This window comes from Gasterosteus aculeatus, chromosome 3 (genome assembly GCF_964276395.1).
Source record: "Gasterosteus aculeatus chromosome 3, fGasAcu3.hap1.1, whole genome shotgun sequence".
Lineage (NCBI taxonomy): Eukaryota > Metazoa > Chordata > Actinopteri > Perciformes > Gasterosteidae > Gasterosteus > Gasterosteus aculeatus.
Window position 1 is genome coordinate 16,701,202 of NC_135690.1, and position 22,369 is coordinate 16,723,570.

The 22,369-nt window shown below is 49.6% G+C and overlaps 2 protein-coding genes and 1 long non-coding RNA gene across 10 annotated transcripts in view; 2 read left to right on the plus strand and 1 right to left on the minus strand.

The window, feature by feature from the left end:
- On the plus strand, positions 1 to 5,177 carry LOC120816356 (ETS domain-containing transcription factor ERF). Of its 4 annotated transcripts, none has more exons than XM_078099807.1 (6): positions 1 to 102; positions 1,137 to 1,194; positions 1,926 to 2,157; positions 2,439 to 2,580; positions 3,259 to 3,349; positions 4,604 to 5,177. In XM_078099807.1, exons 2-6 carry the CDS (start codon positions 1,137 to 1,139, stop codon positions 4,849 to 4,851), a joined length of 771 nt encoding a protein of 256 aa, XP_077955933.1. In that variant the 5' UTR covers positions 1 to 102; the 3' UTR covers positions 4,852 to 5,177. The 4 variants fall into 4 exon arrangements, with proteins under 4 accessions (XP_077955933.1, XP_077955934.1, XP_077955935.1 ...); XM_078099808.1 differs by having other exon boundaries at positions 1,929 to 2,157; XM_078099809.1 differs by having other exon boundaries at positions 69 to 1,194; positions 1,929 to 2,157.
- LOC144405553 (uncharacterized) lies at positions 419 to 6,688 on the minus strand. The gene is made up of 3 exons (XR_013467203.1): positions 6,566 to 6,688; positions 5,199 to 5,469; positions 419 to 1,311 (listed from the first exon to the last, which is right to left on the minus strand). It is a non-coding gene; the product is annotated as an uncharacterized LOC144405553 (long non-coding RNA).
- lig1 (ligase I, DNA, ATP-dependent) overlaps positions 5,914 to 22,369 on the plus strand; it is a 24,197-nt gene continuing 7,741 nt past the window's right edge. Inside the window, exons 1-21 of one of the 5 annotated variants that reach the window (XM_078099803.1) lie at positions 5,914 to 6,143; positions 6,634 to 6,702; positions 7,117 to 7,303; positions 8,563 to 8,704; positions 9,897 to 10,043; positions 10,544 to 10,996; positions 11,179 to 11,219; positions 11,256 to 11,314; positions 11,493 to 11,579; positions 11,787 to 11,843; positions 12,274 to 12,332; positions 12,937 to 13,050; positions 13,211 to 13,377; positions 13,780 to 13,856; positions 13,976 to 14,067; positions 15,219 to 15,318; positions 15,453 to 15,538; positions 16,365 to 16,480; positions 16,984 to 17,079; positions 18,858 to 18,968; positions 19,895 to 19,966. In XM_078099803.1, coding sequence (XP_077955929.1) covers positions 6,127 to 6,143; positions 6,634 to 6,702; positions 7,117 to 7,303; positions 8,563 to 8,704; positions 9,897 to 10,043; positions 10,544 to 10,996; positions 11,179 to 11,219; positions 11,256 to 11,314; positions 11,493 to 11,579; positions 11,787 to 11,843; positions 12,274 to 12,332; positions 12,937 to 13,050; positions 13,211 to 13,377; positions 13,780 to 13,856; positions 13,976 to 14,067; positions 15,219 to 15,318; positions 15,453 to 15,538; positions 16,365 to 16,480; positions 16,984 to 17,079; positions 18,858 to 18,968; positions 19,895 to 19,966 — 2,349 coding nt within the window. In that variant the 5' untranslated portion in view covers positions 5,914 to 6,126. Of the gene's footprint in view, positions 6,144 to 6,633; positions 6,703 to 7,116; positions 7,304 to 8,562; positions 8,705 to 9,896; positions 10,044 to 10,543; positions 10,997 to 11,178; positions 11,315 to 11,492; positions 11,580 to 11,786; positions 11,844 to 12,273; positions 12,333 to 12,936; positions 13,051 to 13,210; positions 13,378 to 13,779; positions 13,857 to 13,975; positions 14,068 to 15,218; positions 15,319 to 15,452; positions 15,539 to 16,364; positions 16,481 to 16,983; positions 17,080 to 18,857; positions 18,969 to 19,894; positions 19,967 to 22,369 lie in introns of all 5 variants that reach the window. The other 4 variants (XM_078099801.1, XM_078099802.1, XM_078099804.1 and 1 more) reach the window with 4 other exon arrangements.

Sequence of the window (22,369 nt, forward strand, 5' to 3'; positions counted from 1 at the left end):
GTGAGATGAGACAGAGGGTCTAGGATTCGGTCCATCCAGCCCTCAGAGCTCACAGACCTGAGGCGGCCCGATCGAAGGAAGCTTCCTCCTCTGCTGCTCAAGGTAACACCAGCGATCCAATAACTCTCTGTGAGCCGGGCCTTTGCGGGGCAGAATTCTGTGAGTCCAACCAGTCGTGGAGTATTAAGGAAATAAACTCTCTGGCTCTGCGGCTGACTGACGGGCTGATTCCCACTTGTCGTTTTTTAATTGTGGCGTTCGGAGCAGTTCTGCCCGTCGGGGGACTGATGGAGGACTTTGATTTGTGTGTTCAGGCACTTAGCCGATGCTCGAGCGGGACGAGCTCCAATTTGTAGAGGACCAACAAAAGAGACAATAAAAAGGGAGAAACGCAACTGCCGGAGTCAACTTTTGGATAAAAACATATAATTTGCTTTTATTCACTGTGCAGTGTTTTGCTTTTTTTTTTGGGCCTTTCGTCCAAACGGCGCCTTAAAAGTAGAAATGTTCTCTGGCTCAGCTCCTCCAAGTGTCCCGATGATGTCCCGGTGTCCCCGCAGTGTCGCTGAGGAATACAATACGTTTCTTTTTTTTGTTGCTCCAAGATAAGAGGATGTTCCAGCTGCTGGAGGAGGACTTACAGCAGAGCAGACATCGTTCAGCGGGGGAAAGCGTTAGGCCAAGCACTTCTTGAGGAGATTATTTCTCAGCCTTGCAGGGAAGCCGGCGGGCGGCCTCCGCTGTGCCCAATCGCCGGGGAAGGTCATTGTGTGTCTGTGTGCATTTTATCTGCAGGGAGACACAAAAGCTACACAAACGCTAGCGTAGTGTGACGAGCTGTTGAATTAAACCTGATCTCCAGCACGTTATGAGCGAGGATCTATGAACCTTCCTCTCACTATTGACGACGTGGACATCGTGTGACGTGCAGTCTGGAGAGCCCGGCTTGTTTGTCGTTCCCCCGAGGCGCGAAGACGACGTACTTCTATAAGTGATATTAAGTGCAGACGCGGCTGTAATACATCGTTGCTCTGCTGCGATGGATAATTTAACAGCACATTCATATGTCTGACGATGATCCCGGTGATGAAGATGCTGAGCGCTTGGTTTTGTGTTGTTGTTTTGTTTTTTTAAAGATGCAGTGCAGCTGCAGCTCCTCGGCAGGACGCCTTTCAGCGCCTTACTGGAGCAGAAGTAAGTGTGCACCAGCGGGTTTGTCGGGAGAACTTTCATATTTCACGCGGCCGTTCTCGTCGGTGTGCATCAGCCTTCAGCTGCCTCACTGCTGCGTTTGGCTCCATCATGGTGACACTGTTGGGTTAATCAGAAGCGATGCGTCATATTACACAAGATCATCCACCTGTCTGAGATATAAGAGCCGCCGCTCAAAGGCCCCGTGTGTAATGAGAGAATGAATGAAATAAGTGAGAATGGAGAAATGACAGGTTAAAAAAGACGAAGTTTTGTGACGAATAATAATGTCGTCGACGCGACGAGCTTGTAATTGTCCTCCTAGAATGAAGAACTCACAGAATGACAGAAGTATTCAGAAATATTAACACATTACTCTACGCAGAAGCCATTTGTGACACACAACTCATTAACAAATGACGAGAAAAAAGGAAAACCGCAGTTTGATTTGACGCAGGAGTCTGCGATGATGACATCTGGAACACGCAGTTACATGAGGAGCACTTTGTTGTTGTGAAGGAGGGGGGGGAGGGGGGGGGCGGTTAGAGCAGGACAAGCCTTCTTATCTCACTAATACAGATGTGTGTTCCCCAAAAGTCATTTCGAATGACCTCAGACTTCCTCGTGAAGTCTGATTTGTTGTCGTCTCAGACAGACCGTCCCTGGCTGGTCTTCACCACACTGTGCCCCCCCCCCCCCCTGTCTCCCCCCCGTCTCCCCCCCCGTCTCCCCAGCAGTGCTCTTCCCGGACTGGGCCTACAAACCCGCCTGGTCGCCCGGCTCCCGGCAGGTGCACCTGTGGCACTTCCTGCTGGAGCTGCTGGGGCGGGGCGAGGGCGGGGCCATCGGCTGGGGGGGCGAGTGGGGCGAGTTCGTCATCCGGGACCCCGAGAGGCTGGCCAGGCTGTGGGGGGAGAGGAAGGGCAAGCCGCACATGAACTACGACAAGCTCAGCCGGGCGCTGAGGTGACATCGCTCGACACACACACGCACACGCACACACACACTCACACACACAAACACACACACACACACACACACACACTCAGTGCAGCTTCTCCCTCCGGCTGATGCTGCAGCTAAAACGTTCTGCTCGCAAACATTTGTTGTCAAATGAAATTTTAAAACAGCGTCCTACAGAAACATGAGGGCACACCAGACACACACAAACACACACACACACACACACACACACACGCGCGCACACATCGGAGCGTAGTCTCACACAGGAAACGTTGTACTTCCAGATACTACTACAACAAACGCATCCTGAACAAGACCAAAGGAAAGAGATTCACCTACAAGTTCAACTTCAGCAAACTGATCCTGGTCAACTATCCGGGCTGCTCGCCTCCACCTGCTCCGCCTCCAGCTCCACCCAGCCACCAGGTCATCGCCACATCTTTACCTCATATCACTACTTAAAGTGGCAAAATGGCATAAAATCTTCTATATGAAATGGTTATTAAAGGTTATTGAAATGTCGCTTTTGTAGTTTTAGGAGTCTGTTGAGGAGAGTTTTATTCTGAAATCACAGTATCATTCAATTAAAATGGGCCGACTTTCTCAGAAACAATTACTTCGACTTTATAATTTAAAATGGTTGACTTAAATTGAAATAATTTCTGAAACTTTATCATTTAATTTAAAATAGTGGAGGAGAGTTATTGTGTCAACGTTATATCCCGTCCACACGTTGCCTCCTTTAGAAAGCGCCGTCATTTATAATTAAAGTGGAAAAGTGCAGTCTATTTAAAGATTTACCATTAGAGCCTGTGAATTGCACTCCCGGTTTGGAATAAAACTCTTAATATCATGCACTGTAATCTGGTCCTCTTTCTAAATATTTTAAACTTTAAACGAGGCCACCAGTGTGCAAAACCTCAGTTAGGCCGTCCCGCCGTTACGTTTATTACCGTTTTAATCATCTGAAGTGCCGGTTCCATTGTGTCTCCCTCCTCCCAGCTGATGTACAGCATATTTAAAGACACAGAGAGACAAAGACGTGTAATGCATTGAACCCATTTCAACCCGCGCATGCCTCCATCTCATCCTCCACCCCTCCAGCTGGCGCCGAGCGGCTCCCTTCCCTTCCCCCTCCACCCGGGCTGCGGGGGTCTTCCTCCGTGTGGAGGCGCCCTCTCGGCGAGCAACGCAGGTAAAGAGCACCTGTGAGGCCCCGCCTCTTTTGTATTGGATCCGAGGGCCGCCACCGAAGGGAGGGGCTTCGATCCGAGGGCCGGCACCAAAGGGAGGGGCTTAGATCCGAGGGCCGCCACCAAAGGGAGGGGCTTAGATCCGAGGGCCACCACCAAAGGGAGGGGCTTCGAGCCGAGGGCCGCCACCGAAGGGAGGGGCTTAGAGCCGAGGGCCGCCACCAAAGGGAGGGGCTTAGATCCGAGGGCCGCCACCAAAGGGAGGGGCTTCGATCCGAGGGCCGCCACCAAAGGGAGGGGCTTAGATCTGAAATATGAAGCCTCATTGCTACCAAACTAGAGTAGTTCTTTTTTGTACTCACAGGAGTGGATTGTGTGGATCGACACACGCTCGTCGTGCGTTTTGTAGCAGTCAGCAGGAAATCACGCGTTGTTGTTGATGTTTTTTTTCATTGTTTGGACAATATTGCAGCTCAGAGAGGTAGAAGAGTGACAGACAGTAGTTATAAAGAATCAATATGTTGGATCCTTTCGATTTGCTGCAAATGTCCTGAGAGTTTCTTTTCGTTTGAGTCGCGAAGAAATTGCTTTTTTACTGCGGCTCACTAGTTTATTTATTGGTTCCGTTTTAAGGTGGAACAGGTGTTGTGGGGGGGGGGGGGCGAGTCTTGACCTTGGAGACAGAAATTGTGTTTTTCAAAATGAATAAGGCCTCTGGGGTGAAACTCTTCTGTGCCGTAGAAGCTGAAGTAACTGCCGGGGTTTGTTTATTATTTAAAGGGCCGCTGGTTGAAATCTCATCAACAAACTACTTCAAATGTTCAGCTTTAAGTTTAGCAAAATAAACCGAATTTAATAGAAGACATATGAAATTTGATTTTCTTAACTTCCCCTTACTTGAGCTTTCAACCAGCATTCCTGTGCAGAGTTTTCAGTTGCCATGGAGACAGCTGTTTGAAGCCCCTGCGTGAACATTGAGGGTTTTTTAGTTTTTTTTCTTGGTTTCCAAGGTCAAGAATGAACTTTCAAATTGTAATTATTATTTTTTTCCTTTCATAACTTCCGCCGTAAAAAAATATAAATCGTCTGAGTGACATCGTGCAGCGATGGCCAGCAAGGTGAAACAGACACTTCTCATTCAGCTGCGAATGACGATTTGATTTGAGGCCCGTTTTAATGCTTCAAGTTCATTCTGGAATATAGATGAATCAAATTATCACTAGACTATGATTGATGTCTCTCTCTCTCTCACTCAGTGTTGGTCCCTCCCCCCTTCTTGCTCCCGTGCTGCCTCCCCAAGCCCATCCCGACGCCTCGAGCACTACCCGGCCACTTCCCCTTCATGTCCGCCGCGCGTCAGGGGGGCCACCCGGGGGACTCGGTCCTCCCGCCCATCCCCTCGGCCCTCCGTGTGAGCGCCGGCGCCTGGGCGCACAAGAGCCCCGCGGGGTGGGACCCGGACCACATCAGTGAAAACCTGTTCGCTGGAGTGAAGGCAGACTGAAATTCAAGAAGAAGAGAGGAGGGTCGATAGTTTCACACGGACGGAGCGGAGAGAGGGAGACGGAGGAGCAAACCACAACCGACGCACCGCTGCGATCTGTCAAATACACCCCTTTGAGTGTGTGTGTTTTAGCTCATTGTACACTAGTTTGTTATTCATTTTATCTATTAAGTCTGACAATGATTTCAGTTTCCTTATTTTTGATAGAAATACTAAAGAAGAAGCTTGCACTTGTCAGCACTTCAGGCCACAGTCGGGGAATTGCACTTGTAATTAACAGCATGACGCTGCTGTTTGAGTAAATAAAGCAGTGCACTTAACTTAAATTATCCAGCAGCTTGTCTTACATTCTCCCCTTGACTCCATGGAAGTAAGAGCTGCACGAATGGTACGTTCACAAAGACACGGTGACACTTCCATGAGGAGGAGCTCCAAGGGTCTTTCGCGTCCTCCTCGCAGCATCAGGACCAGCCACCGGGGGTGTGTGCGGTTCCACTCCGACTCAGCAGGGGGCAGCGGCCGCTTCGGCATCACACAAAACACACTTTCCCTGCCGGCAGAGGATCATCGCAGAGATGTGGCAGAAGATGCAAGATGTATCACTTCGTAGTTTTTTTCCTGCAACATTTAATCAAAATAATTCTGTGAAAACTGCAGGATAGGTTTCACTTTTACACATCAAACATGGACTTTCTTCTTGAGAAAATATCTTATCTTATTACTCAGAATTTTTTTGTCAGTTATTTGAGTTAACGTGCATATTTCGGTAATTATTAGTTTGTTATTGAAATAGTATTTTAAAGAGACACCACTTTTAATCTATGGAATTTGTACATGCCTTCACAATAACCGAATATTGACGTTTTGCACAATTTTGCAAATATTGTGAAATTAAACGGATTATATTGGACTTCCTCACCGTATTAGTTAATTGCAGTGTTGTATTATATCGAACACTGTATCAACGATACATCATCTTTTTTTCCTGTCCACTGTACAAAATTAGTCTATCAGAGGAGACTTATCCAATCCATAAAGGATAAACTGATCGGAAAAGGGACCAGATTTAATAAGCGAGTGACTCCGTCTTCTTCACTTTACGATCTTTGCTTCAAATGTAGTTTTGCCGCCGAATATTCTAAGTAGTTTTTGCTCATTCTGCAACGCGGGAGTTCGTGTTTCCGTGTGTGGATGTTGGACCCTGTTCTTGCCTTTTAAACAATAACGTTAATATTAATTGCGTATCTATATCCGAAGGAACCGTTTGACGACAACATGCAGCGGAGCATTGCGTGAGTCCAAAGTTTAAAGCTTGCTGTAGTTTGTATTCAGCAACAATAATGGAGGGAGGGGGGGTGTAAATGTTAGCAGTAGTTTGTAGACTTTCTGACTATTAGCGTTAAATAACCAACGAACGTTGTGTAGTCAAGTTTATTGTGAGACATATAGAGTCAAAGTGCCTGAGTGATGTAACGTTAGCTTAATCCCAGTGCTAGCCGCACAGTTAGCATTAGCACAAACTAACGTTAGTCTGTTTTTAGGGAAAGATCCTCCACGTGACGTCGCCTTAAAACGTTAAACTTTACGCAGCTTATTCGTTGCGACGCGACACGCGAACGAAGGACCAAAACACGAGCCGACGTTGCGTGTGGCTAGCTGACTTAGCTAACGTCGGGTTAACTTGGTTAACGCGTCAGGTTAACCAACTATGCACCTGAACGACGAGTCGTTGGATGACGTCACGTCGCGCCTCTAAACGTTCCCCCTGCGTTCGTCCATCAGGTCCTTCTTTCAGCCCAAGTGCAGGGACAAGGGCCCCCAGAAGAAAGCCTCGGATGGACCCCTGAAAAAGTAAGAGTGCCCCCTTTTCTCCCCTCGGTGTCACGCTTGTTTACTCCACCCAGCTGACGGAGGAGCGGACGTGCAGAACTCCGTCCTGTGACGGTGTACTTTTTACTTGCACGACATTAATAACAGAAGAAAACACACACGCTTCCCGGCGGTGTCAGAACGTGAAGAATAATATTTTGTCTCGTTGCGGCTCCACTGACAGCGTGAATACGTGCGATTGTCTTTGAGTCCCTCTGTAGAGGTAGTGATGGTGCTCATTATCGCCCCACTATCATCCTGAGGGCCTCTTGTCTACAGGTAAAGATGTCTCTCCATCGTCGCTTCGACCTCTTTCATCCCTCTCGCCTCGATTCTTTCCTCTGTCCCTCGCTGCTGTCTGGAAACACCGTTTTATTTCCTGCGCTCGTCTTCCAGACCCGTCAAAAGCCCTCTCAAGGTGCAGAACGGCGCCCAGGAAGCCGACTCGCCCGTCAAGAGGGTCGCCAAACGCAGCCGCCAGATCCTGGACAGCGACGAGGAGGAGGACGAGAGCCCCGCCGCCAAGGACCAAGTGGCCCCCAGAGGACAAGGAGACGAAGAAGCCCTCGATACGAAAGAAAAGGTAAAAGACGTCCCGAGTCGTCCTCATTTCACACCGTTTAAAGGTAAATTATTTGCACTTTTACGTCAACAAACAAAGCAAATATGAAAAGGAAGTCAAAGGGCCACAGATGTTTCTCCCCCCGCGTCGTCGTCGTTGTCGGTTGGGGCCCCCGGAGGCCGGATGGCGCCCGTTGTTTATGCAACAAAGGCAGCAATTCTAACGTGAATCACCGCGCAATGAAAAGAGCCGATGGTCACCTGTTGCTTGATGAACACCTCTTTACCGCCCCGTTCATTCTGCTCGTAATACGTCAATAATTAGTCCCGATTAGTCCCCTCGAGCGGAGCGGCTCTCGTGTGGTGGACGCGGCGCCACTGATGATTATTTTTAGCCGCGATTCATCCCTTTTTTGTCCTCTTTTGTTCCGCCGGTGGGCTGTGAAATGTAAAACAAAAAGCCTGCGAGGAGCTGAGGTCGTGGTTCTCGCAGAGGGAGCAGAGGAGACTCTGATCACGGGCGCTCCGAGCGGATGCAGAGAGAGATTTAACGCCTGCAATCCCGACTTCAGAGTCCGGATTCAAGGTTTATGGAGAAAAGGGAAAAACAATCAGAAGTCCTCTTCCATTCTGTCTGTCCTGATTTCCTCCCATCCCACTTTCTATTTGCTGCATCCGTTGCTCGCCGCCGCCGGAGAAAATGTGTGTAATAATAGTTTGTGTAGAGTGTCTCTTTTTGCATCTCCTAGAAGTTCCTCCTGAAGTATGAAGAACAACTCTAACGTGAGACCTTCATCAAGGTCATCCTCTTCCTCACCTGGAGTCAAGCTACATGTAGATTAGCCGCCCTGTGCTGCAGTGCTCGGGGGGGGGGCGGCTGCACCGTTACTGATGGCTCATAAGGGATTTTGCAGATTTTAGTTCACGCAAGAACGACTCACGTCGACGAATAAGTGAGGGAAGCAACGCGGACTCTCTGAACAACAAGCTAGTTTCCTCTCTGGCGGAGGTGCCTCTTGTTCGGGTTCTGCAGTATATTTTTCCCAACTGCTTTTTATTATTTATTGTTTGCGTTGAGACTTCTACCATCTGCGTGTTTTTCATTCAGCCGCTCCGTGTTTTAAAAGTCAAGTGATTTGTTCCTCTTTCTCAACCCGTTTAAAACCGAAATTCCTTCTGGGAGGGACGGTCGAGCCGGACGATTCTCTCCGTTTCCCGCCGGTGCTTCCGCCGCGTCGCCATCACAGCGAGGACTAAACCAACGCGCCTCGTCTCTTTCAGAAGGACGACGTCTTCAAGGCGGTTCCCGCCCCCGTGTCTCCTCCACCTGCACCCGCCGCGCCCGCCGCTCCGGCCGCTCCGGCCTCTTCTGCTCCGCCTGGGACCCAAATCTCCCCCACCGGCATTGCCAAACGCAAGACGGGTCAGTGTGTCTCCACGGCCTGCGCTGCCCCTCAAATCCTTTTGTTCTCAAATCTTCCTCCCAAATTGCATCGTTGTTGAACTTTGACAGCTGAGGATTGATCATTATTTTTTGCCTCCAGCTATTTTACTTGATTACAGTTATTAGCGGGAGCCTAATGCCTCCAAAATTTACTATTTCACAATGAGGAAAAAGAACAAACAAGACATTTGTCACAGATTGGATGCATGAGCGGTTTCATTCACCAGAACGCTCTGAATACTCTTCCCACCGTCTTTCGTTATCCGCCTCTGCAGAAGAGTCCCAACCTTTCCCCACCGACTGTTATTGTGCTGCGTTATTTGTTATTTATTTCATCTGCTGGATGAGGGGAACACGCTCCCGGAGCCCGTGTCATTATTTCCCTGCGTGCGTTTCGAATTGTGATGATATTGTTTTCCGCCGCGGCGGCTCGTTTCTGCTCGCTGGACTTTTAATGAAAGCAGCCGAGCAAGTCGTCTTGTTATTGTTGATCTCCGTTTGGTTCCTCTCTGGTTTGCTGGCGCTGCCGGGAAGGTATGAATAATACGTGGTTATTATGCGGCGTCTGCGTCGCGCTGCTGTTTTCTGTCTCACGTGTTCACCATCTGTGAATTTTAAATGAGATGTGACTTTTATTTTTTATTTTTTCAAAGTAAAATTCAAGCTCCTCAGATTTGGGGCGACGGCAGCTTTTAGGAAGCACCTCCTTGTTTCTCCCTTTGTCTCCTACATCCCACTTCTGCAGCCGAGCGGCTCAGCGGAGAACTTTAATTTCACTCTTAATTTGACCAGAAATCGCTGGAACCAGAAATTCTGTCTCAATGTTGTGGTTATAATCTCTAGAAAGGGGAGGAAACCTTCAGCGCTGCTTCCTGTGCTCCAACTCGTAACCCCAACTCGAAAGACCAAAACAGAGGCGCCCGTGGAGCCAAAACTAAACTCACCCTCCAGCTCCACTGCTGCATAAAACGAGAGTGGAAATGAAACGGGAACCCTGAGCTGCTGCGCGGCACAACATCTTCTCAGGGTGGAATTAGTGCTTTCATTAGCAGATGTGCTTCTTTCAGCGCAGAGAGCAGCCTCGCCCTGTTTTCATCGCGTCCTCGTTCTGTTTGATCATGGGTGTGATTTCTGCCCCTCACTTCTTTTTTTTTTTTTTTTTTTTCTGCAGCGAGGAAGATGTTCCCCAAGAGGAAGCTCAACGAGAGCGGGAGCGGCGGCGACGACGACGAGAGCCCGAAAGACGAGGCGGAGGCCAAGGAGGAGCAGGGTCAGCAAAACAAGCGACCCCGCGTGGAGGCCGGCGCAGGTACGCCTGGTAATAATAATAATAAATAAAAACAAAACGATAAGCGTGACCAAATCCACGAAAACGATCCTGTGTTTTTAAATCAAAGCTGCAGAACAAATTGCCCCACTTTCCCTGATTTGTCTAAAAAGCATTTTTTTGATTTTTTTTGCCAACGTCGGCTCCTCTTAAGTTAAGGGGAAGAACTTTGCTCCCTCCCACTTTGTTTGAATTGGCCGTTAAGTTGAGAGACGGTTGCATCCGGTCCCTCTGACCTGTGGAGGAGGAACGGACCTCGGCTTTGTCCGCTGAGACTCGGCGCTGCAGGTTTGTCGATAGTGATTCTCTCTCTTGGGCTGAAAATGAAAAAAACCTCAAAGGTATAACCTGCAGCATTTATTGAAGAGGGCTGTTATGTTGAAAGCCGTCTTCAAACACGGATGCAGAAAAAACAAAAAAAAACCCTGTGCACTCGGCAGGAACCTGCTGGCATTTATCTCTTCAATGACTCTCTTTCTGTCCCTCTGCAGGGATCACCGATGAGCCCATGGAGGATGACGCCCAGGAAGAAAGCAGCACAAAGGCTGCGGCCGAGGCTCGCGGTCCAGATGAAGAGGTCGCAAAGAAGAAGAAGAAGATGAAGAAGGAAGGAGGAGAAAAAAAGGAGGAGGAGCGAGTAGAGAGAAAGAACTCTGATGAGAAAGTAAAGAAAGCTGAGGGGGCGGAAAAGAAAAATGGAGTAAAAGAGGAAACTGATGATGAGAAAGGACTCGCTGTTGCCAAGAAGAAGAACAACAAGAAGAAGAAGGTGGAGGAGGAGGAGGTGGTGGAGGAGGTGGAGGAGGTCGTGGAGGGGGAGGTGGTTGAAAAGGACACGCGAGAGGAAGAAGAGAGCCCAAAAAGTCAGACGGCGAGAAAGCGGAAAGAAGCCAGAGAGCAGAAAGATAAGGAGCCACTCAAAGCGCCCATCAGCAGTTTCTTTGGTGAGGAGGATTTGCATTGCTCCAAGCCGCCGCAGAAAGGGAAAGTGGCCCTAAATGTGCTTTTATCCGTTAGGGAAGAAAGTAAATTGTTTCTTTGCCCCCCCACCTCCCTCCTCCCCCACACAACCCCCTACAACCCCGCTCCAACCTTTCAATCTGTCTTTTTTATTATTATTCAATAGCGCCGAGAAAAGCCGCAGTGAAGACGGAGAAGGACGAAGGGGAGAGGAGGACGAGCGGCGAGAGGAGGACGAGCGGCGAGAGGAGGACGAGCGGCGAGAGGAAGACTTCGGCGGAGGAGACCAAAGACACGAAAGGGTGAGGCCCGCTCAGGCCTCTCCGCCGCCATTTATTGTAACTTCTCCACTCACTATAATGAAAGAAAAGTCAAATACTTTTCTCTCTGATAAGAACCAGTGAATCTTTCCTAACCAAATATCTCATCGTCATGACGACAGCACGCGTGACCCTTTTAATTCTCTCTGCTCTCCCTCAGCGAGTCGAGCCCGGGGCCGACGGACTACGACCCGTCCGGGCCCGGCTACCACCCCGTGGACCACGCCTGCTGGAAGCAGGGCCAGAAGTGAGTACGGCGCCCCCCCCCTCACCCTCACTCCCCCACCCCCCTCCCAATATGAAGCCTCACTTACCTGCCTGCATATCTAACATCTGGGTTCAGGACACTAGAGGTTTAACGCAGAATTTTAAGTGTGTGTGTGTGTGTGTGTGTGTGTGTGTGTGTGCGTGCCTCCCCCTCCCTCCCGCTGACTGTCCTCCCATCGCGTTCCAGAGTGCCATACTTGGCGGTGGCGCGCACCTTCGAGAAGATAGAAGAGGACTCTGGCAGGTGAGAGCTTCATATGGAGGAAAGGCTGTTTTCCACACACACACACACACACACACACACACACACACACACACACACACAGAGTAAGTGAAGAAATTCCATTGATCTGAGGAGGTCAGGGAACGTGAAATGACCGCCTACAACAGTTTTTCAAGGAATGCTATCGATGTGTTGGGAAGAAAAGTAATGACTTTTTTTAGCTTCAGGAATCCGTATTGTAACCGAATCTCCAGCCAGCGAATTGAAAACCACTTTTACACACTTTCCTTCTTTCACCTTTTTTAAGGATTTCATAAAGTTTCATAAATGAACTCCTCATCTGCCTCCCGCGCTGAATAAAACCTCCAGACAAACCTCATTTCCCGCCTCCCAGTATTTACAGGCCGGCGTCTTAACGTGTGTTTAACGCGTCGGGTTGTCGTTTTTCCAGGCTGAGGAACATCGAGACGCTGTGCAACCTGCTGCGCTCCGTGCTGCTGCTCTCTCCAGGTAACGGCTGCTTCATGTCTCCCACAATGCACGCTGGTGTCGCCGCGCACGCAGCCGGCTGCCCGCCGCTCTGTCACGGAGACGACGACGGAGCCAGTTTGTGTGTTTTGGTTGTGTATCTCCTTGGTTTTGTCTGTCCCAGAGTGACATTTTTGTGTGCATCCGCTTCTTTTTGTAGGCGTGTATGTATTTTTTGCGGGGGGGGTCGCGGCGGGAGGGAGTGGGGGGGTGAGGCATGCCTTTTAATTCCGTAGCTACAGCGGCGTGTCGCTCCTGTCGTGTTCGGAGGCCGTTAAGATGAAACATTGACGCGATGAACACGTTATTGCTTCAGGGATGTATTATCATGCACTACGACTCATTTGTTAAAACGAGGGGTTTTCTTGTTGCTTTCTCACAACAAAAAGGCTCAATTGATTTATCAATATTGATACCAGCTCAACCCCAAAGGTTAAAGGTCGTTAAAGACAAAAAGCCAAATCCGTGGCGCCTTGAGAAGCTTTCGAAGCGACTCGAGCGTTCAGCCCGTATAATTGAAATGACGATCCGTGTGTGTGTTGATATTGTGCGTGTGTGTGTGTGTGTGCGTGCGCCCTCTCTGCAGACGACCTGCTCTGCTGCGTGTACCTGTGTTTGAACCAGCTCGGCCCCGCCTACCTGGGGATGGAGCTCGGCGTCGGAGAGACGGTGCTGATGAAAGCCGTTGCTCAAGCAACCGGTAATTGGGGGGGGGAGGGGGCGGGGGGGGGGGGTGTGCGCTCGGACAGAAACCATTTCATTAGCGCCCTTAAACGCCGGAGCGTCGGCGGCCTACCCCGCTAATGAAGCCCCGGCCTCCGCTCAGGCGAGCGCCTCACCGACTCGGCTCTTGTTTCCAGGGCGACAATTGGACAAAATCAAGGCGGAGGCGCAGGAGAAGGGAGACTTGGGCCTCGTGGCCGAGAGTTCCCGTAGCAACCAGCGCATGATGTTCCAGCCGGCCAGTCTGACGGCGGGGGGCGTGTTCAAGAAACTGAAGGAAATCGCCGGCATGAGCGGGAACTCGGTGAGACGACGTTTCCGTCAGGGGCAAATCATGTTTTCACTCCATTTGGCTCTCTGTACGGAGTCAGGGGGGTGAAATGACATGTTAATGTGATCGTGTACGCGACTCAGAATTGTTTGTTTGTCTGTCTGTCGGCTTGCGGCGGGGAGGAGGGGGAGGGAGGGAGGAGGGGGGAGGTAATCTCTCCGCCGTTTGAACATGTCCTCACCTGGCTGGAATCTTACAAGCAATTAGTTCCCTTTTCATCCCCGTTGCTGGTGGCTCCTTTATCTCTTTTTCTCTTATTCTCTTTAGCACTCTGGATTGTACACGGAGTTTGTGCTCGCTTGTGACCTCGGTCTTTCGGTTTTTCTCCCTCTCGCTCTTCCTCTGTGAATCTCAATTTCCTCCCGTCTGCCTCAGGCCATGAATAAGAAAATCGACATCATCAAAGGCCTTTTCGTGGCGTGCCGGTTCTCCGAGGCCCGCTACATCGTCAGGTAGCACATCGCTCTCGTGCACGGAGAGGCTCCACACACACACAGATATTACATATTTGCTCTTAGTGGGGGGGGGCGTCTCCACTGACGGCTGTTGGTCGTGTGGTTTTGATTGACAGGTCCCTGGCTGGGAAGCTGAGGATAGGCCTGGCCGAGCAGAGCGTCCTATCGGCGCTAAGCCAGGCGGTGTGCCTGTCGCCCCCCGGACAAGGTAACCGCCAACCTTTTTTAAAGGAGTAGTTTTTGCTTTAGTTCCTTAAAGCAACGAGGTGAGATGAAAACGCTGTCTGTAAACACGCAAAGGAAACGAGCGTCGGCTGCTCTGTGTGCAGACCTTTCTGAGCTGTCGGCCGCTGCGCAGCGTCAGCGCAGTGTTCTTCTGAGGCGGACCGTTAAATTAGCAAAATGAAATTGCATGAAACCCGATCGAGGGGGCCGCACTCTGAAATATTCCTCCGGAAATCCACTTGATGTGTAAAACTCAAACGGCAGAGCTTCAGATTGGGTTGGAGGTGGCAGGAGCCAGCGTTTCGCTCCGATTACGTATTAAAAATGTAAGTTTTCGCACACTGCTCCAAGGCCGTGTTATTAATAGATGGTGATGGTGAATGATGGAATTGAAATGTTTTTAAGCCAACTGGGAGGAAAAAATGAGGCGTCGAAGCGATTAATCTCAGCTGTTATTTATAGAACACGTGTTAACACGACGTTAAGTCATTCGCAATTATTCACCTGAAACGTTCCGGACAAACCGATACACATTACATAAGTTTCAAGAATAAGAACAACCGCGCTCTCGCCGTATACCGTTTTTTTTGGGGGGGGGGGGGTCTTCGTGGCAGGAGGCTGGACCCACCAGCTCCTGGAGGGGTTTGGACCACATGCGCTCTGTGGCGACTCATTGTTATGCGTGGCTTAGCGTGAATGGAGTTATGCTTTAATAAGAGTCAATTAGGCCGGAGGCTCGCCGGGGAAATTTGCATCCATCGTTGGTCTGGAAGTGTTTTTATTACCATTTTTTTACTTTATTTATTTAGTGTATAATCACGCAGGTCAACAAAGAGCGCAATGTTTCAGTAACACGAGTAAAACACCTCAATGAACCCGTATTCACACACATATTTTAAAGCCTCGTGGTTGATGTTGAGTCATAATTAACAAATTAGTTTGGCAATCCCGCTTCCATATTAACGGCGCCGTGTTTTTTACGGCGGCGGGACCGAAAAGACTCGTTCCTCCTTCGGTCCACGAAGCGGCTGCAGGCGTCGGGCCGTTTGAAGTGCGTCTCAATCTTCCTCCGCGGACGAAAATATTTAGAAACTGTTTGAAATGGATCTCGTCGCCCCCCCCCCCCGCATGTAGGTTTCCCCCCCGCGGTGCTCGACGCTGGGAAGGGGAAGAGCGCCGAGAGCCGGCGGTCCTGGATCGAAGAGAAGAGTCTCATTCTCAAACAGACTTACTGGTAACGCGTCCAAACAAACACAGGCTCCTCCCCCTTTCTGCTCACTTTTACTTTGGATGATATTGATTTGATTCAATCGATTGACTTGTTTACCTCCCCCCCCTCCCTCGTCCTCCCCTCGCTCTCCCGTCCAGCGAGATGCCCAACTACGACGTCCTCATCCCCGTTCTGCTGAAAGAAGGCATAGACGAGCTGCCCAATCACTGCAAGCTGACTCCAGGTAAGCGACCAACCGGGAGGCGGAGCTATCCCAAACGCTGCCGTGTGTGTGTGTGTGTGTGTGTGTCTTATCGATCCATTCGCTGGAGGTGAGTCAGTTATTTCAGTTGAGTCATTTATCACAGAAAGCTCCACGATGCCACTAAACGAAGGATTAGCTCGTTGTGGAGTTGTTTGCGACGAGGCGCCATGGCAACGGGCCTCCACCTGAGATCCCCATAATTGGCTGTGGTTGGTCGGTGAGACAAATCTTTCCTGCCAGGTAGACAATCGTTATCCGGAGGGCAACTCCTCTTCCTTTGTGCCCGATGGTTAAACGAGCCGCAGACGGTTTATTTTATTCTATCTTTGGATGCCAGCCAGCGTTTGCAGAAAAATGTTACCGTCACGTCGCATCGAGCGCCGAAAGCTCCAATTAAAGGAGTTTGCTATAATGCGATATAACGAATATATCACTCCTCTGCTGCTTTCAAAGCGTAAGTCAGCAGCGCAGCCCGCGGGATGTGAGTCACACGACTTCAAATTAGGGACAAACACACACGAGCTCCCACAAACAGTTGTGGGTTTGATGCTGATGCGTCATGTGCAAATTAAGTATATTTCACAGCTTTAGTTGAATTTAAAAAATAAGGATGTGAGATCTGCTTGTTTTTTGTCATAACCTGGAGGTCTGTTAGCGAGAGCCCCCCCCCCCCCTCCTCCTCAACAAACAAAAGAAACTTTTCCTGCATTAAGTCCCAATTAGTGCCTCGACTCTTTCTGAATGTCTGCAAAAAAGCCTTAACACGCGTGTACGTGTTTCTCTCTCTCTCTCTCTCTCCTCCCAGGTGTGCCGCTGAGACCCATGTTGGCCCACCCCACCAAAGGCGTCGGCGAGGTGATGAAGAGGTTCGACGAGGCGGCGTTCACCTGCGAGTACAAGTACGACGGCGAGCGCGCACAGGTTTGTGTGTGTGTGTGTGTGTGTGTGTGTCGTAAGAACTGTAGTGCTTCTTTTGCCCTCGGCCTTCAGGCAGAGAAACTGAGAAGGGGGAGGGGGGGGGGTGAGGAAAGAGGCTAGACACGGGGGGAGGAGAAAGAGACCCTCCAGCTGTATTGTTAATTCTGGACAGTCATGCTTATAAAGTTCCTTTGAACTGCACTGAATTGAGAGAGACCCCCCCCACCCCCCCCCTCTGTCTTCAGTCTCACTGCAGTGGACAATACTTGGAACGGCCAGCAGAGGGACCCTAGATACACCACTCAAAGTGTGTGTGTGTGTGTGTGAAATATGTCCATTTCTTTTTGTTTATCGGAGACGTTGCTCGTTCATCAACAGGAGGAGAAGACGAAAGTTATTTGTTGTTCCCTGACTGTTGAAGCAATGCTACGTATCACGTGATAACGTGCGCATAGGAACCAAATGTGTTCATCTATTTTCATTCCGTGTCGACGTTCTGCCCACAGATCCACATTCTGGAGAGCGGCGAGGTTCGGGTGTTCAGCCGCAACCAGGAAGACAACACCAGCAAATACCCCGACATCGTCTCCCGCGTCCCCACGGTAAGACACTCCAGCACGCGGTGGGGCCGTCAGCTCGTTAACCTTCGTCTCTGTGGAAGATGATGGAAACACACTGATTGGGGTGCCGGGGGGGCGGGGGGGGGGGTCGAGGAAGAGCTCACCTGAAACTACGGCAGGCGGCCCGAGGTTGTCTGAGCACGCTCGCCTCCTTTGGCGCCGGCGTTTTAGAGGGACACGTTTTTTTTTTTCCCTCGAGCCCGGATGGAGTTTCATGGTGCTGCTGCAGCAGAGCGCATCCTCTATGTTGACCAGCAGGGGGCGACTCCTCTGCCCCCATAGACGTCTATGAGAAAAGGACTCTACGTGATCTTATGCTCTCAATCTCTAGTTTCAAGTCAGTTATCCAGCAGCACGACTGACCCGGTGTGAACCCCCTTCCTCCCCACCACCACGAGGGTCACGGCTGCAAAGCGAGAAGTTAACTTCTTCGGCGCTTCCCTTTCATTTCTTATCGCTCACCTCGCTCCATCACACTCATCACACTCCCCATCTCGTGGTTTCGCGTAACATCTGCCCTCTCCAGCTTCTTCCTCGCCGACTTTCACCTCTGTGCTTTTTTTCTTCTCCAAAACTTTAAGGCTCCGTGTCTCACCTGATTGGCTCTGTCTCTGTCCAGCTGTCTCCTTCTCGTGTCTCTGCGTCTCCTTTTTCTTCTTCATTACTTCTTGATGAAACCTGTTCTCTCACCTCCCTTCTCACTCGTCTTGTTCCTTCTCGTGTGCCTCCTTTTCCATCGCTCGACTCTTTGGCTCGGCCTCCCTTTTGATTTTCCCTCTCACCACTTCTCTTGTGACTTGGTGTCTTCTCACCTTTTTACATTTTTTTTATTATTATTTTTTTTAACACTTCTTTATCTCAGTCTTCCTTTTCCCAGTTTCCCTTTCCCACACGTTCCCCTTCTCCCTTTTTTCAGAAACCTTTTCACCCTCAGTCCTCCTCCTTCTCTCTTCACTTTTGCATATTCCTGTCGTTTGTTTTATCTCACTCTCACCTTTTTAATTTCTCACACTTTCCAAACTAAGTGTTGGGATAAAAGAAAAAAAAAAAAAAGTTCAACAAACAAAGACGTCATTTAAAAAAAGGAACAAGTTTTCTTGTTTATTTAAGCTGTGACCCCTTTTATTTATGACATTTAATTCACCGTGACTGAGCTGTAATGTTGTTTTTAATCATTTGTTAATCGTAAACACAACCGACAATTATGTAAAGAATCGTCCACGCTGTCGCCGACGCGATGGAGGACGGAGCCGCGCTGCTCTTAGTAGATCTTGCAGTGCCGTGCTGCATTGTTTTGCATATTAATGAGGGAAAACTAATTTCTCCCCCGAATCTTCCGTAGCGCCGTCGTGCCTCTCATTATGAATTGATATTAATACATTAACACATTAATTTGAACCCACATACATGAATGCATCACTCAGCCTAACGAGCATACGGGAGGTTTCCTGTTTGAGACGGCCTTTCACCTCTAGTCTCTAGTCGTCGACCGGGTCAAAGTTCATTTTAAGTGAGCGACCCTGCAGGTATAAATACACACCTAATGGGTCGATTCAACAAAACATGTGGCGACCGGAGGAGAGCGACCTGCAGGACCCGACACGGCTTCCAATACGTCTTTTTTAAAAGCGGAACACAAGTAGTGAGTCAATGCGACATCCCGACGATCCTCCGAACGCCGCAGCGGACGCTGCTTATGACGATTGTCAAGCAACGCGTTTCCTCTGCTTTGAAACGGCTCCTCTGCTCCCTTCAACAAGGTGACGAAGGACTCGGTGACGTCCTGTGTCCTGGACGCGGAGGCCGTGGCCTGGGACCGGGAGAAGAAGCAGATTCAGCCCTTCCAGGTGCTGACCACCCGCAAGAGGAAGGTACGTACGCTGCCGCGGGGAGGGAGGGCGAGGCGGGGGAGGGAGGGGGGCAATGAAATGCTCGGGGAGGTAAAAGGGCAGAAGGCAGCAGATAATGAGAGCGAGAAAGGGAAAGGAAAGATGGAGCGAAAAGGTTGAAGAGGGAAAACAAGACAGAGATGAAGACCAGAAGGGAGAGGAGAGGATGGTAATGGAGTGAAATGATCCGATGGACTGAGGGAGATGGACGGATAGAGAGAGCAGGGAGGGGGGAGGAGGGGGGGGAGACAGCAGTCAAATGAATCGGGAGGGGGGAGGAGAGGAAGGGGGGGGCTTCTGCGATCGCAAATGTCAGCAGGGTGTTTTTTCAGTTTTGATCAGTATAACGGCCTCTTTCCGCCACACCAATCACATTAGCGGGAAGCGGCGCCCGTTAGCTCGTCTCCTTCAGCGCGCGAGGCGGCATCCTTGGAAAATTAGGGAAGGAGGCGCGGCGGGGCCGATGTGGGGGAGCGCCGTAATGGAAATGATTATCCTGATGATTTTTTTTTGTGCTCGATTACGGTCGCCCGCCGCCACGAAATCACGATTATTTGTAATGACGGTTTGCTGCACAAACTGATTGTGCTGCCCTACGGCCATTTTGGAACAACGGCGCCGGCGTTTCGCCGCCGAGAGCGCCCCTCGCTGAAATGAAATCTTCCAGACGAGGAGATGAAACCCGATAGGAACTAATTAAACATCGTTTAATGGCGCAGGAGAAGTTTAATGAGGGAGTGGAGATGAAAGAGGGAGAGAAAGCTCGCAGCTTTTATTGTGCACGCTGGTGTTTTCATTTTGTCCATTGAGGGACCGAAGGGAACTTAAGGCGAGGTTAATAAATACACGTGTAACACCAACAAACGTGTGTGTGTGTGTGTGTGTGTCTTGTCGACGCGCCCTCGCAGGACGTGGAGGCCTCGGAGATCACAGTCCAAGTGTGCGTGTACGCCTTCGACCTCCTGTATCTCAACGGCGAGGTAAGACCTGCTGCTGCTGAGGGAAATGTCACCCAGAGATCTCCCTCCATCGCCGCCTTTGTCATTTCAACCCTGTGTGTGTGTGTGTGTGTGTGCGTGTGCGCTTGTTTATTGTTTGTGAGCGTCGCCCACTGAGATGCCAACAACCTCCCTGAATGCCAATGATGGGAGCAGATAACGATTGGAACGCTCAGCGTGTGTGCGTGTGTGTGTGTGTGTGTTCGTTCGTGATTCCAACCAAAACGTTCCGCAATCTCCAAACCGCGACCGGTCGGTTGTTTCCATCAGCCGGTGCTGCAGTTTTCCTGAGTGGATCAAGTGGCGGGGAAATAAAAGAGAGTGTGAAGTTGTGCCGTTTATGTAAATGTGAATGAATTCATTTTTCTCTGGATACACTTTCCCTTTTCTATTAATTCATTCAAATGTTAGGAGTTACCGAGTGATTCTCCTCGGTGCTGTTTTGGGTTGATTTGGCAGTTTTATAGAGCAGAAGAGGCCTCGACAGTCTTCAATGAGCACACGTTGTTTTTTCCAGATCTTAAGTACTTACTGTATATCTGAGTACTTGTACTCCGATCTAAGTACAAGTTCTTAGATCTGAGGACTTGCAGATACTGAGTGCCGATGTGGCTTCTTAATAGAACCATCACCATCAGAACAGCGCTGCACTTAAATGTCGATTTAGAATTTGAATGTTTGGGTCTGAAGCTTCGAGCCGGACTGTGAAGGACACGACGAGAAGCTTATGATTCATCATTAAAACCACTAAAGCCCCGATTGACTTATTAATAAAAATCCAATCCTTCATTTCCTCGCATTTGGATTGTGCATTATCTGCAGATAATGACTTTAAAAGTAAAATGATACAATTACATTATATTTTCTGTCACACAAACACTTTGGTTTTTGGGAGCTGGCGTATGTAACAATAGGAACTATAGGTAGGAACCATTGTTTAGTTCTGTGAGTCACACGGACTGTAATTGAGAAAACACTGCCTTGTAACCGGGCCGAGCAAGATGGACCGTACACGCGACGTGAAAGTTTAGTAAAGTTTACAACCCAGTGAGGTGAGACCTGGAAGAGTGTCCTCGTGTTTGTGATTAAGCACCGCATTATAACAGCGTGGCAGCGGGAGAGGACTCGGTCTGCGTACTGGTTTTCTCCGGTCTGAAGAGAGTTAACCGCTGCTAGTGTGATTCCATGGAGGGACTCAAGCCGCCACAGACGTTGTGTTTGGGCTCCAGCGACCTCTCTAAAACATGGAGGAATTGGAGGGATGAGTTTGTCCTGTATGTGGATCTGACAATGCCTGAAGCTGACGATGAACGGAAGGTAAAACTGTTCAGCTACCTTGTCGGCGAGAGTGGCAGAGAACTTTTGGATACCCTGATGGGCGACACAGCTGGGGATGCATGGAGGATGGAGGACATCATCGCAAAGTTTGATGATCATTGCAACCCCAGCGTGAACGAGATTGTCGAACGCTATTGTTTCTTCACGAGAAATCAGGGCGCCAGTGAACATATAGACCGTTATGTCACTGAACTGAGACTTCTGGCCAAAACATGCAACTTTGGGACTCTTGAGAGACTCGCTCATTCGTGATAGGATTGTGTGTGGTGGCAACAGCACGATCGTGAGAGAAAGGCTGCTGCGGGAGAAAAACTTGACACTGGACACATGTTTACAACTGTGCAGAGCAGCAGAGCTCTCCAAGGAGAACGTTAAAACCATCACCGGGCCGATGGGTGAAGAGGTGCATGCCGTGCAAGGGGCGCAGTAACAGTGGAAAGGCAACAACACAATGGAGTCTAGATTCTGCGGTAGAACACATGAAAGGACCAAACAGAAATGTCCGGCGTTCGGAAAGAAGTGTGCAAAGTGTGGCAGAGAGAACCACTTTGCTGCCAAATGTAAAGCTAAACCAGACCAAAGGAGGAAGAAACATGTGAGTACAATAGCAACAGAATATGTGAGTGATGAATATGATATAACATGTATCACTGTGACAGACACTGAGATAGTGGATGCAGTGGAGACAGACTTGGGCAAAGATGAAGACCCAGAGAGAGAACAGGATGTGAAAGATAACACTGCTAAAGAGGACAGTCAGCTTCTCTATGCTGGTATGCTACTAGGCAAAGACATGTTCCAAATAGACCGTGGTGCTAGTTGCAACATCATCCCCATTAACCTGCTGAATCCAGACACCGAGCTAGAACACTAAAAGTGTACTAGTTATGTACAACAAAAGCAAGCTGAAGCCAATGGAGAAATGTAACATTAAAATAAGAAATCCAAGAAATCACAAACCATATCGCTTGGAGTTCCAAGTGGTGAACACAGACGGTGCAGTGCCTCTGCTGCGTCGGAAAGCCAGTGAGGCGATGAAACTGATTA

What these genes read in the sequence shown, in the direction of transcription:
- LOC120816356 (XM_078099806.1), top strand. Translation starts at nt 1,065, where the DNA reads ATGTCTGACGATGATCCCGGTGATGAAGATGCTGAGCGCTTGGTTTTG. An exon ending in AAGCTCAGCCGGGCGCTGAG is followed by an intron (nt 2,158 to 2,438) that starts GTGACATCGCTC and finishes TTGTACTTCCAG; the next exon opens with ATACTACTACAACAAACGCA. An exon ending in CAGCTCCACCCAGCCACCAG is followed by an intron (nt 2,581 to 3,258) that starts GTCATCGCCACA and finishes CCACCCCTCCAG; the next exon opens with CTGGCGCCGAGCGGCTCCCT.